Consider the following 15,163-nt stretch of genomic DNA (forward strand, 5'->3'; position numbering starts at 1 on the left):
CGGGTGGAGGCGGACGGTATGCTCGCGCCGCGAGGATGTCCCCTTGGATGCGCTTTGCTTCGGTGGCGAGCTCGTCTAAGTCTCGGTACCTACATCCCTGAAGTAGGCCGCGAAGTCGGGTGCGCTTGCCGTGTGACGCGCTCGACTTTATCGGCGTCGGTGGCGAGAGGGCTTGCGAGACGATAAAGTTCGTCCATCGCTCGAACATACTCCAGCAGGGACTCGTCGGATGCTGGGTACGCAACATCCAACTCTCTCCTCAAACGCCACTTGTAGTTGGCCGGAAGAAATTCCTCGCGGAAGTTCACGCGGAACTCTTCTACTTGCGGGCTCTGTGTCCGCCAGTCGAACCAACGATCCGCCTGTTCAGTCAGTGAAGCAGGGACCACGTGCGCGAGAAGTTCGGCGTCTGAAAGCCCTGTTGCTTGCTGATAATACTGCAGACGGTCGAGTACTCGTTTGCACTAGTGCGATCGGGGGTAACCACTATAGGTAGGCATGTCTACCTTAATTCGTGGTCGCTCGCTCTGCGACGGGGCCCGCATGGTTTCTGCATGGTGCCGGCTAAGCTCTGCATGACTTGCAGCGCATTCTGCAGCATTATTTCGCTTGACGGAATACTACCGCCCGAAGGTTCGGACGCATCCGCAGCTTGCGTCGAACTATTAGAGGCATAGTTGGCTCTGAGTCCGCGGGATGACGCGGCGAGGTGTTAGGCATGTTAGGCCTACTCTCAGGCCTAAACCTGCCAACGTGGCGTTTCCGCGATCCCGACTGTTCCGCGTGAAACACTCAAAATCAAAGCTACCGGTTTGTCGGAACTGCCGCCGCGTTAGCACTAGGCATCTGATATCTCCCGCGACCTCCGACAACATGAACAAATCTGGAAAGTCAGACAAGCCCGTCGCCATTGTTTACTGCAACTTCAGTAGTCCCAGCTCCAAAAACAGAAAAGAAAACTCGCCGTGTTGCCGAATTCGAACCACGTTGGTAGCGCCAAATGTGGGGGTCTTCCCCAACCCGTAGCGCGTGTAATCGCAGCTACGTAGGGTTCGGGCGAATAAGGCAACCAGCGAGTCAACTCAACAACGTTTATTGCTGTCAGCAATAAAACACACTTGTAGAGGGAAGTCCGCTCTGTATAACAACTAATAAAATAGGCTTGCCTCGTCGCGTGTGGTAGTCACGCGAACGAGGTCACTCACGGCTTTCAGCAGGTAAAAATCCGTCCAGGCAGAAGGTCAAGCGAGGTCAGACCGGGGGTCTCTCGGTCGCGCTCTTTTATGCCTTTTTGCCTTTCCGCGAGGGGAGTGTCCTCCTCGCCCGCCGGATACTTTCCCTCTTCCCACGCGGCACGCGCGTCGCGAGAGGCGAGCGAGAACCGGGAGAGGGCAAAGTGCATTTCTCCCGTGTTCGCCCGGCTCCCGCAGCGCGCGGTGGGCGCAGCGCAGATGTCCACCCGGCTGCTGTCGCGGGCGCTCCGTGCGCCGGCGACAGGCGAGCGCCCGCGGGAGAAGGTGGCAGCGTGTGCTCCCCCACAAAGGCAAGATGTCATCCCAATTTTTGTGCCTGTAATCCACGTACATCGAAAGCATGTTGGTCAAAGTTCTGTTAGTGCGCTCGACGAGACCATTTGTCTGCGGATGATACGGGGTCGCGTGGCGAAAGTGGCAAGCACAGAGACGCAACAGCTCTTCGACTACGTCGGCCACGAACTGGCGACCGCGATCGCTCACAATAACACGAGAGGGTCCATGACGCAGTATAACGGAGGACAGGAGGAATCTCGAAACATCAAGAGCCGTGGCCGGTGGCATCGCTGCAGTTTCCGCATAACGTGTCAGGTGGTCGACGCAGACTAAATCCAGCGGTTGTCATTGGATGAGCGTGGGAATGGCCGAGAAGATCAACTCCAACCATTTCAAAAGGAGATGATGGTGTGCGCCACCGGTGAAGGAGTCCGACCGGCGCAGTATTCGGGCGCTTGATTGCTGGCACTGGTTCACAACTGGCCACATACTTTTCTGTATCGCGTCGCATACCAATCCAATAGAATCGACCCTGAGGCGGTGGTATGTTCTGGTGAACCCAGGTGTCCAGCGGTGGAGTCGTCGTGCATAGCACGGAGTACGTGGTTTCTCAAATTCTTAGGGACCACTAAGAGGAGGCGGGCACCCTCAGCCGCGTAGTTCTTCTTGTAGAACAGGTCATCTTGGATGACAAAGCCATTGTTACCTGTTGGCTGAGCAGCTGAGGCAAAGAGGCCATCCAGGCTGCGGTCGTTACACTGCAGAGGGTAGGCAGTATCGGCAAAGTTGGGCACAAAACGTCGGAAGTACGAGCAAAGACCCAAGAAGCTCCTCAGCTCGCGTTGTGACTGCGGTTGTTTAAAGCCGGTAACTGCAGCGACCTTCTGTGGGTCTGGTCGCACCCCCTGCTTGTCCACTAGATGTCCAAGTACTAGCGCCTCTCGTTGGCCAAAGTGACATTTCTTTGAGTTGAGGGTAAGGGCAGCTTGTTCAAGGCACGTCAGAACAACGTCCAGTCGATGGTTGTGCTCTGCAAAGGTGCGGCCAAAAATGACGACGTCGTCAAGATAACATAAACAAATCTCCCATTTCAGGCCGCGCAGTACCGTGTCCATAAACCATTCAAATGTTGCAGGCGCGTTGCACAAACCAAACGGCATGACGTTGAACTCAAACAAGCCGTCTGGGGTCACAAAAGCGGTTTTCTCTTTGTCAGTTGAATGCATGGGTATCTGCCAGTAGCCCGATCTGAGGTCTACAGATGAAAAGTAGGATGCGGAATGAAGACAGTCGATAACGTCATCGATCCGGGGAAGTGATACACATCCTTTTTCGTCACAGAATTGAGACGCCGGTAGTCGACACAAAACCTCCAGGACCCATCTTTCTTTCACGAGGATGACCGGCGCAGCCCAGGGCTAGAGGAATCTTGTATGACGCCCTTGGCTAGCATGTCGTCGACCTGTTGAACGATGATCTTGCGCTCTGACGCGGACACGCGGTAAGGCTTCTGCCTTATGGGATGCGCGGGCCCCGTGTCGATCCTGTGGCGAGCCCGTAGTTGGAACGTGAACTTTGTTAGCGTTCTGCGCGAAATCAAACAATGACGCATGCTTTCGAAGGACGCTGACCAGGGCTTGACGCTTCTCTGAGGACAATGACTTGTTGATCATTTTTAGAAACGGCAACGAGTCTTCAGCACCGTGCTCTTGGGATTCATAGGACGTGTCATCAGTTAAAGCGCCTATGCTGAGACTGGTATCCACTTCAAAAGAGGCAAGGCGGATACCGCTGGGTAGCACAACAGACTGGGAGGCTAAATTTGACACCCATAGTGTAGTTGTTCTGCAGGCCACAGAGAGGACGCATCGAGGTACGAGCACACTTTTCTTCACAACCATCGAAGGCACAGGCTCAACAATTGCATCAAATGTATCGGCGTCGACACCGCAAGCAGCAACTCGTACTCTGGATAAGGAACGTGCCGGTAAGACAGTATCTTCAATGACGGCGAGAGTGCGTGAACATGTAGCAGGTTGGTCAGCAAGAGGAGAGGGAAAAGCTCGCCGGTACCGCAGTCAACAGTGGCACCGCACTGTTGTAGGAAGTCGAGGCCAAGAATTACGTCGTGAGTGGATTTAGCAAGCACTGCGAATTCGGCTTGATACACGTTATCGGAGAAGTAAACGTTCGCGGTGCACACACCAATAGGTCGCAGCAACTCGCCACTCACAGCACGAAATGTATTAGAGGTGTCCCAGCGAAACATCACTTTACGGCCTAGTCGCGTTTTGAAATGTTGGCTGATAACAGAGACACTCGCTCCTGTGTCCACTAAGGCCAAAGTAGTAACATTGTCCACTAAAACACGAATCTTATTATGACACATGGCGACTGGCGGAGGCATAGGGGCATGTAGCTGACGATGACTAGCGACCGCACCTCCATTGGTCACGCCGCCTAGTTTCCCGGCGGCGGTGACGTGAGACGCCGTCGCGGAAATGGAGACCTGCGCTGGCGTGAAGGCGGCGGCGTCAAGCTCCGCACAGAAGCTGGTGAGTCGCTACGGTAATTCGCCTGGTAGAGCGTCCTGCTATCAGAATCAGAGGACCAACGTGTCTCGTCACCTTGTCGGTTGCCCCACCGATAAAAAGTACGCGGTCGTTCATAGGACGGTGGTGACGTGCGACGGCGGTGAGGACAAAATCGGGCGACGTGACCGCGAATGCCGCATTGGAAGCAGATGGGGCGTTCACGGGACGCACTGAAATTGTCAGTAGGAGGATAACTGGCACGGCCGTCCCACTCTTGAGGAACTGCAGGCGGTCTGCGTGAGTAACCGTTGTGAAACTGGTAACTGGGATGCGCGTTCGTAGTATGGTTTGACACTCCTGGACGAGGCGCAAAGTTGTAGGCATCTACGGAGGCGGCGGTAATGGACGTCTCACCAAAGTCGCCGGAAGAGAAACGCTCGAGAACCCGAGCAGTCGAGAGGGAAACCGCCTGGCGTCGGTTAAGCTCTTCGCGCACCACTTGCCGAATCATTGAGGCGAGGTCGGATGGAGCTGGGACCACATCAACACTGGCGACGTTAGTCACGTTGGCCAGGCGACCGAACTTCGGTGTGATACGCCGAGCTCTGAGCGCTTCAAATGTGCGGCAGTGCAGAACGACGTCCGTTACGGATTCCAGACGGTCTTTTCCTATGAGGAACTGGTACACGTCCTCAGCGATCCCTTTCAGCAGATGGCCAACTTTATCCTCTTCTGACATCTGAGGGTCCAGGGCCTTGCACAGCTTAAGCACTTCCTCGATGTACGTAGTGCAAGTTTCGCCGGGGACTTGAGCTCGCTGCATTAGCATTTGCTCTGCACGCTTCCTTTTAGCTGTCGGATCTCCGAAAGACTTCTTAATTTCGTCTACGAACTTCTCCCAAGTTGTCAAGCTTTCTTCATGGTTTTCAAGTCACACAGACGCTGTTCCCTTGAGGAAGAAGGCGATGTTGTTAAGCTGGGCGGTGGCATTCCAGCCATTGAACCGACTTGCTCGTTGGTAGAAGCTGAGCCATCCGTCCACGTCTTCTCCGTCTTTTCCAGCGAAGGTGCGTGGCTCGATGTAGGGCTGCCATGGAACGCTGGTAGAAGGTGGCGGATTGTCGCCGTCAGAAGCCATCTCTGGTGGCAGACCGGCAATTCGGCGACTTCGTCGAAGCTCCACGGATTGCGCCTTAGCGGTCGGTTCGTTGTCGTTCTTCGGGGGCGCCGTTGTTTTACCCAGCACCTCCACCAAAACTGTTACGATGGGGTGCGTTTATTTAAAGATGAATCGATGAAAAAGGGCAAAGGGTTGCCGCGCCGACACCGAGCCGCTCTAAAGACAAGCGCACTTCGTTCTCCTCTTCTGTCCTTCCGTAGCTTTTTCGTAACAATATTCTGCCTCTATATCTATGTCGGCCCCATCACATCAAGTGAGCTTTAATGTGTACTGCCGTAAACAAAGCTAAAATGTGCAACTGTCCAAATGGAGATAGTATGCCGCAATGGCCGGTTTTGTACAGAATGGAAGGTGGCTTTGCAGGACATTTACAACAAAAGTTCGCAAAAATAGCAGCTCCTGCAATGTTGGAAGGTGACCAAAGTAGTACTGTTGCCTAAACCTGGCAAGGCTTGGATGTAATTGAAGTCCTTTCTGCTTGAGCAGTTGTTTTTAAAAAGTGCAAAAAGTAGGCAAACAAACCAAGTTTATGGTGGTAAAGCAGGAGTAATCTATTTCCAGGAAGTGTAGCCGCCTTCAGAGGCGACGATGCTTGTTGGATACTGTTTGGGATTTAGTCGACACTGTAGAGGACCATGCAGAGAGAATGCAGAAATATCAATATCACTATATTCCTTAATGACCAGTAATACTTTAAGTCATGCCCATGTTTGCAAAGGCCTGGCCTGCAAAATACTGCGGATTGGCAAAGCCTGCGGATTTGCAAAGCCATGCTTGTCGAAATTCAGAACACGTTTGATTAACTTTTTAAAGCACAAACAAGAGACAAGGCACAAAAGGAAGGTCAGACATAGGAACGCGTTGTTAGTCACTGAGTGCTGCAATGTGGCTTAATACGTCCAACGTTCATTAAAACGCAAGCTCTACCATCATGGTAGAGATTGCATACCACCTTCCACCGTGTGATATAATTTCAGTATATGTAGGTAATATGCATATCGACATCTGGCCCATCATGTTCATGCATACAAGAAGCATTACACGACAGTTTAAACTGTGTGAATCAATTTCTTACAAAACGAGAAATGGCTTTGTGCCTGACAATGACAGAGGCGGCCTTACAACCATTTACTCTAAAGAGACCTGGCAAGTGTTGGCAATTTTCTTCACCCGTTGTTGTGGCTTTGCTGCTGAGCAGAAGGCCATCCAGCACCGGTCAGGGCTTCAATTGCCAGCTACAACGGCTGCATTTCAGTGGAGGGGGCCGTCACATTTTCATCTGGTTGCACGTCATCAGGAGACTCCCGCTACGGCGTTCATCAGAACCTACTGTGCAGCTCCGAACACCCCCTATTTATTTTTAGAGAATTTCTTGTGAACAACCCAGCCAACCAAAGAAGTCACCACTTCCGTAGCGTCATTATGTACTAAATGCCCATGCGGTCTTAACACGTTCATTTCTTATGTAATGACGAAGATAGCACAAGCGTCGCTGTGGTCGCATGGCTCCTGAAGTGAGGAAGACAAAGACAAGAGGATCGGTGTCACTGGTCTTCCTCGTGCTGGCGTTTGGTGGGAACTACTCGGGTGCTCTTTACGCTGGACTTAACGTGACTGGGATTAAACGCCAATAAACCCCATAGTACCTAGAACAAAAATCAATCAGGCTACTTGCATCCACCGCTACCGTGGCAGAGCTAACTGGGGTGGCTCGACAGATTCGGTGCAAACCTTACACGGTTCATGGATACATGATATTGTTAAATATTTCTGTCCCCGTCTTCCAACTTCTACTAAAAGGACTTCATTTGCTCTTGGCAACTAGCTGACGGATGCAGTTGGGTGCCCTGTTATATTGCGCGACTTTGTTTGATATACGCTGGAATTCGTCAAACACATTTCGCAGTTCTACTCGCAAGAGAAAACTCCTCCGGATACGTCAGGATTTCTAGCCCAGTCCGGCAAGCAACTACGACGGACTGGCGTTCGCCTCCAGGATAGCTTATCAGCAACATTCGGAGCAACATGGCCGGTGTACAAACGATGGTCGTCATGAAAGTCAACCTGGACACCGCCGTTACTAAGCATTGTTTTTGTATAGACGCCACACAAAGGAAAGCTAACTGGATGTTTCTCGTTACTGTACATCATGTGTCTTGGTATTTGTATATAATACAGAGTGGACAAATAAAGATACATACAGGTAGCTTCTTTGATAAAAGTTGTTCAGCTGCTGCGTTTCTTGATCTTTAAAGTGGTGAAAAATAAACACACATCTTTCAGGTCAATATTTTAAATGACATCCGAACTCCATACAATTTTCTAAGCAAGAAGCGTTATCTGCAGAGCAACAGAAACAAGACAATAGGTCATTTGTACTGACAACAAAACAGCGTTGGAAATCATTTTGAATGCACAGGCAGCCAAGAAAGAAAAGGGGAAAACTGGGCTAGTCGGTAAAATGTTTCATTATTTTTGCATTATCATATGCGCATGACAGGGATATGAACACCCAGGAACAGGACTGCTCAACTGAAGCGCAGTTGAGCAGTCTTATTAAAAACGCAAGCTGGGGGAAATGTGAAACAAGAACAAAAATGTTGTCGTAATCGTGGTCACACGTGATTTTATCGTAAATTGGCGCTGACAAAATACGCTTTTTCCATGTAGCCGTATGAAGCTCACTCATGCTCCTTTGTTTATATCACGCTTCGCATGTTTGTTTATGTGTTGCTTCTATGTACGTTTTGCATCATTTATTGAAGTGCGCAATGTTTTCTACGTGGGATGTGAACCTGCACTGCTGTCAGCCCTTTGTATGTAGTTTTATTTAAGTCAAGCTAAGCGCTTGTTTCCAAAATGTAGTAGCAGTGCTTCGGTGTGTTTTGATGCTTCTTGTAGAATGTTTCTTTTCGTTTTCTTTAACTTGTGGTTGCTGTACAAAATGTGGCGTTCTTTGGGCGTTCACAAATTGTACCCAGTATGCATTTTGTACATACTCAAGTCATTCTATTTCAAACAAGTTCCACGAGATATATTCCCCTACTCTGTGTGACCAAGTACCCCTGCTTCTAAAAAAAAACAACCATGTGCGCTTAAGAAAATGAACCAGGCATTTCTCAAGCAGTATTGTACACCCAGAGATGCCAAATCTCTAATGGAGACTTGGGGTGGCACTGAAATTTCTTTAACATCAAACATTCACTTTAAAACTTCGCTCCCTTACGTCATCAAATGAGCTACATTGATAAGTGAATTCTATGCGGAAATATAGCGAAGATGAGATTCTGCAGGCAAATAGATCATAAGTTGTCTTTTTGTAATCTTTCACAGGTGCTAATCAAAACTTCCTGGACACATCTTCGAATGTTGCGAGGTAAGAAAACATACACTAAGGGCAAATGTGTACAAGTGTTACAGTCCTTTAATCTATTCAACTATTTAAAATAGATATTTTTGTGAAATGTTACTGTACATTCGACGCAGCCGTTTACTTGCAAAATGTTCGTTTTAATTTGTTGGAGTGGAGCTTCATTATATCTAATGTAAATGTATGCACGATCAATTCCTTTAGATACGTGAGGATAACCTGGCAAATAACCAGTGTACTCCTTTTACCTCTATCTGTCGGGTGACACGAAAAATGCTAGGGTGTTTTCGCTCTAACCAGCGGAACTGGGCGTCACGAAGCTTAAAACTAGGCTACTTAAAATTTATGCGCCCACAATTGCTATATTGGCTTCATCAATAAAGTCTCTGCAATAAACTGCTTGAAACAAAGCAGAGTTGATTCAGAGAGAAAAAAATTGGGCCGAACGATGATTATTCACGGATGCGAATAGCTGCAATTCACCTTTCTCGCAGTGCCTCCGTGAGTCCGACCACCGCGGTTTGTTTGAAGAGCGGCTCGTAAGCGGCACATATTGTAGACGGCTTCTGGGGCAGCCCACATATTTTGACTGCACTATCTTGGGAATTGGCCCCCTTTTCGATTGGACAGCTTGATAGCCGGGAAGTGGTTTGCCAATGCCAAGAATGCTATTTGCATTAAAAAGTCGGGCATTTCTTTGTTGGCCGGCCCATATTATGCTGGCCACCGACAGTAACTACTTGGAGAGAAAACTGTTTCAACTTATGTGCAACCCGCCGTGGTTGCTTAGTGGCGATGGTGTTGGGCTGCAAGCAAGAGGTCGCGGGATCAAATCCCGCCCACGCCGGCCACATTTCGATGGGGGCGCAATGAGAAAACACCCATCTACTTAGATTAAGGGGCACGTTAAGGAACCCCTTCTGGTCGAAATTATTCCGGAGTCCCTTACTACAGTGTGCCTCGTACTCAGGTTGTGGTTTTGACGCGTAAAACCCAATAATTTATTCAACTTATGCGTGTATCAGAACGGGCTATCGCGCATATGCGCCGATAGCGTTTGCCACTTCTTTCCCTAACTCTTCCTTCCCCTCGCTGCCCACGCAGATACATAAGCGATATGAATAAACGACTAGGTGGGCATTCCTTGCTCATCAACATGTTGCTTCGGTCTGTTACTTTGAGCACGATACAATGTTTACGCACACTTTTCCTGCACAACTTGATTAAGTCTTTTGAGTGTTTAATAAAATGCTCAACATAATTTAATAAACTGCGTCTGTACCTGTCTTGTATTTGTCAAGAAAAATTGTCAGCACAATTTGTCGCTTTATTTGCCTATTGATCTATCATTAAGGAGCCGTGATTTCTTAAATGACGCATATATTTTCTAAATTAATTAGTAACGTGCGACACGAAAGCGAACATTTTAATAATTTCAACTCGCTTTCTGTCTACTTATTGAGTCCTCGTGGGCATTTCGATACGTCCACACAATAATTTTATTATACACCTGTGGACAGTCAGGATGCGCTCTCTCACTCTTCGGCATTGCCACAAAGCTTCGCAGTAAAGAAAGATTCACAGAAACCGCCGAGGATGATTGACAATTTAAGTGATTGACAATTTAAGTGAATAGCCCTGAACTTCACTGCCGCATCTAAACCTTCAGACACATCAAAAAGTAAATCCAGCTTCGCTTGAGATTTGTGTTGTCTTGTTTAATTCTTTTCCCTGTCTCAGGCATAGAATCATGTCAAGTAGGGGAGTAATGAAGCAACACAAAACAAACAAAAGCAACCCTGCTCTCCGCGCGTCGGCGCATGCGTGTCGTCACCAGTCAGCGCAACGTGGAATGGTGGGATTCTGAAACTCCTCTTTCAAAAACGCAATATGGAGCGACGAGAGAGAACAGTGGCCTCAGAACGTCGGAATGACGGCTTGACAGTCGTGGTGATTGTGCTTGCGGATATAATTGGTGATATGTCTGAAAACAGCATCAACGCGAGAGATGCAACTTGTTGCGAGATAGAAATTTCTGGCCCTGATGTGTTTAATATGCCGGTTGGAAGTTTTCGCATTATCCCATTGCATTCGAAGGTCCAGTTTTGTTTGGAGACATTTTAGACACTTAACCTACATCACTGGGGGAAAGCAGAAGACAGTTGGAATGGACTACTACTGCAAGAGTTGCTTGACCAAGTGATTAAAGGCGAATGACTCAAAGCCTTTTGGATCGTGAGTAGAGCGCCTTTGGTTCTTTATGGAACTAAATCTGTTGGTCGTAGTCGTTTCATCATTTCATTGTGAGAGTTTAAATATTCGCCGGTTCCCACCGCAGCTGCAAGGTAAAACGCTACGCGTGCACAGTAAGCATGTTGAACATGCAGAGACACTTGATTGATGTTCACAAACTGCAAGACGACTGCAAGAAGGGGGCAGCCGCGACGGTCAAGGATTATTTCCTTGATAACTACAGCCTTTGCAAATCTTGCCTCTGAACGAAATTGTTTCATCCAATCATTGTTTTGTTCCCAGTTTGTTCATTTCCTAAATAAAATATTTCTACATGTCTACTGCATGGTGCTCTTTCTTTGGAACATTCATCTGAAAAATCAAATGCAACGACACCAATAGCTGCACTGAACTATAAAACAGTTTCGTCGTGCAGGTTACAAAACATTTGTTTCCCCTGAAGTAATTGTGCATCCGAGCAGTGCCTGCATTTCTACTAAACCGCACTTGGTTCAATCAGCCTAGTTATGACGAGTTATCAAATTCAGCAAAATTTGTTTTGAACCGCATCATAAGATATCTCAGCTGAAAAAATATTCACCTGAAGCAAAAATGAAAAAAGTATCTTGATTCATTTTCTTCCGGGAAAAAGGCCGTTATAAGAAAAGTTAGTTAAGCAAAGGTCACTAATATTCAGAACAATTTGATTTCACTTACTGTCCAGTCGGTAATGTGTGTTGTAGCATCTGGTGATTGGTTGACAGCTTATAGTTGAACCCAGCAATAGATGGTCATAGAGGAGGTCTGTTCTATATTTTTATTTACTTTTACATAAAGCATTGAGGACAAATTGAAGCAAGATTAACATATCTAGAGAGTGTCACGTGCGCCGGTGCTGGCTTAGCAATTCTCGACGAATTCACTGACTATTTGCTCAATGGAACAATGTCATATAAACCGAGGCATAGCAAAAAAGAAAACAATTGCGACTACGACGCAAAAAATAAACAAGGTTCGGCATATTCATGTGGGACGAAATGTACAAACACTTTGCGCACCCAATATGTGCCCAATATTTTTCCAAATGTGTTGGCTAAAAAGCAAAAGATTATCAAAACGTTTTGTGTTTCTCTCACTTTCAATGCCTCTGTATTCGGTCCTCTCCGCCCTTATTATGAAAAGCCCAGAATTTCAATCAGTTTAGCAATGGAGGATGTAGCGAAACAGCTCTTTAAATTTGTGGTTCCGGTTTCCACACCGCCGGCACCGCCGACGCCGACCGGAAACGACCACCACGCCGCCGCCGGTCGAAACCGACACCGCGCACACCTCTACGTGGCGAGCAGTTCGAATTTCATTTTGGATGTTAACGTAAATGCCAGGGCTTCCGATTTTGGTGCCTACGACGCGCTAAACGTAAACCAAATGCAGTCGTCACAGTGAGTAGCAGTGTACTTGTGGCGGCACCTCGCAGCTGCCACGGTGTAGCCGACCGCAGTGACCAATAGCAGCCGTGTATTGGAATGTGCTTTATTACGTAATAAAGCACACAGGAGAGAGTGAGGATCATGGCCTCTCTTAAACAAGAGCGTTTGGAGAAAGGTGACTTCGCGCTCTGCTTGCGAGCTCCACGCACCGGGTACGACAGCGAAACTTGGCTGAGATGTTCACAGCTGCGTATGCTACCCGCAGGCTGTTATTTCACCAAGCCCGAGGAGTGGGTCAGGGCCTCTTTAAGAGTGGAACGCGATAGCATTCAAAGATTCCTGACTGCTTATCAGGCTTTTTTCTTGTATATTCAAATTACAATACGACACTATCATGTCTGTAGGTAATACTCAAGTCATGCTTTACAATTTCTTTGATGGATTTTACTTTGAGAAATTCAATTTTTGTTCACTAACACCTTGTTCCAGGCGGAGGGCCTGTGTGGTCGAGGTGGTTTGGGATGAATTTCTCTGCCACAGATGCCACGGACGCCGATGCTTAGCCGATGCCAGATTTTCTGCAACGCGGGGCCCTTAATGCTGTCGCATTAAAGATAATTCAATGCCCTTCTCCTGTCGAGAAAATGAGGGTAAGCGAAGCTTGTGGCAAGACACTCGCAGGCGTTCCGCTTCGTTTCCCCTAAATTCAGGGTCGGTGACTCTTCGTTGACGTCTGGCCTCAAGATCGCGCTCCCGCATAGAGTTGGTAATATTCATGAATGATTAATCGATTAAAAGTATCCCTCAAAACGATTAATCTTCAGTGATGTCTACCTTTCATTTAATCGACTTAATCGATTAGACATGATCGATAAATCGTTTTCGAGTTTGACAGGAGGGGCACAAAAATTTTGAAATGGTACTATAATGCCGGCGCACGAGCAGTGACTGTGCGGCTGTGGTAGAACGACTGTTTTTGCGAGTGATGCCGAGCCGAGCGCTTCCCCTCTCTTCCCCCACACCGCACATGCCACCCGAAGCCGGAGGCTTGAAATGTCCTCGCAATTCAAGGCATACTATAGCAAGCATACTATAGTCGTTGATCGTCGTGTTACTCCCAGTCCACTAAAGCCGTGGCACAGCATTCGCATTGGTGTGGAGCATGTATTTGACATAGCAATAGAGTTCATGTCGATTCCAGCGAATCTACAGCTTCCCAGCGTCTATTCTCGTATGCTGGTTGCGTGGCCATTCAAAGGTGTCGGCTTCACTCAAGCATCCCAGCCAATTCACATTCCTTTGCTCTGTAGAAAAAAGCACGCGGATTAAAATCCTAAACCAGTAATTTTCTTTTCCCCTGGACATACTGCAATTTCTTGCCTATTTTAGTTGGACTTAACTTCTCACTTTTGCCATTTTTCTTATTTCTTGTTTAACTGTACTGTTTAAGAAACATGTAAAGATACACCAACCAAAAAAATGAAAAGTTTAATGAGTTTCGACTCCTCGCACAGAAGCCTTGTTCACAAAGGCTACCGTATGGCGAGCCGCAACATCTTTAAATTTTCAGTTGTATTGGTCGGTGTATCTTTTCACGTTTCTGCAATATGTATTTCCCCGGCCAGACGGATTTCCTAAAACTTTGGATTTCATTATCTTTACTGTACAGAGATTCACTAGTACCATGTACCTTGTTTAATTCTGCTCTAAGTAACATTTAATAAGATACATTGTTTATTTTTTCAAAAGCCACTAGTGGCAACTCTATTTAGTATTTAACAAATTGAAGATTATTCTTTATCAAACTTTCTATACTTGCATTTCTAACGTGGTTCCACCTCTGAAACATTAAAATAAGGTCCTACAAAAGTACATATCTGTGTTTCAATCTTTTTTAATGTGCCCGGCAAAAATGTTGATTAATCAAATAATCGATGAAGAACCCTGGATTGAAAGCAATTAATCGATTAAAGGCCAAATCGTTGAACGATTAATCGTTGATCGATTAATCGTTAGAGGTTTAACGAATAATTAAAGGTTTAAAAGCGAAGCTGTTTAACCTGGGTGTGCGCCGTGAGGTGTAATGCCGAAATGTGGGCGATCCTGGTGGTTGTGCAGAAAGGGTCCAAGCGCAATGGCACATACCCCTGTGAACTAGCGAAGCTGTTTAAGCTCGAGGAGGGTCCGTCGAGTGTATGCCGCAAAACCTCCGCATGGCGATGACATCACCATGCGCCATCTAGCAATGCTTCGCCCCATTTGCGCCGACCGCGCCGAGCCTCGCCACAGCTGCGTGAGCCGTGACGTCATCGCACGCGCCGCATCGCTTTGCTTTAGCTTTGCCGAGCCATGACGTCACCGCGCCGTATGGAGCGGTTGCCATGGCTGCACAGAGGCGGAGCTAAGCCGTGACGTCACTGCGCCGACGCGCGTGCTATATAGCTCCGCGTCACTGCCGGGGCGAAACAAAAGCCCTGCTGTCTCCGCGCCGAGCACATCACATCGCCGCGAAGTTGGGGCGGCCGTAGAAGAGTGTCAGTCCCGAAGGAGAGGAAGTGCGGCGTGAAAGCGGCCGTGCCGCTACTCGAAAGCGAGTGAGACGACTTCGGTCCAATCCCGAGTATCGCGCCGCCCTTTGAGCGTCCAGATACTTTAATGACCGAGTGCACGTTGCTCCTTGGTCTGTCGTTGATTCCGGGGTGATCGGGCGCAATACGTGGCTGAGTCTCGAAGCATAACCTTGCAAGAACTTGGCCGAACCGAGATAAAGCTATATAGGTGGGTTAGCCAGCTTTGCTGTTAGCCCAGTCTTCGCACCACTAGTGTGAAGCTGCCCCTAATTTCTTGTTCGGCATACTGAAGCACCTTTAATGAGTACTGTTGTGTCTGGT

The 15,163-nt window shown here is 48.0% G+C and overlaps 1 protein-coding gene across 1 annotated transcript in view; it reads left to right on the forward strand.

Annotated features, from left to right (window-relative positions):
• Positions 1 to 15,163, forward strand: part of LOC119443215 (dual oxidase-like) — an 89,271-nt gene that overhangs the window by 3,125 nt on the left and 70,983 nt on the right. The window contains 1 exon segment of the mRNA XM_037708374.2: positions 8,577 to 8,619. Within this exon segment, the coding sequence (XP_037564302.1) occupies positions 8,577 to 8,619 (43 nt within the window).

Source organism: Dermacentor silvarum, chromosome 2, assembly GCF_013339745.2.
Source record: "Dermacentor silvarum isolate Dsil-2018 chromosome 2, BIME_Dsil_1.4, whole genome shotgun sequence".
NCBI lineage: Eukaryota > Metazoa > Arthropoda > Arachnida > Ixodida > Ixodidae > Dermacentor > Dermacentor silvarum.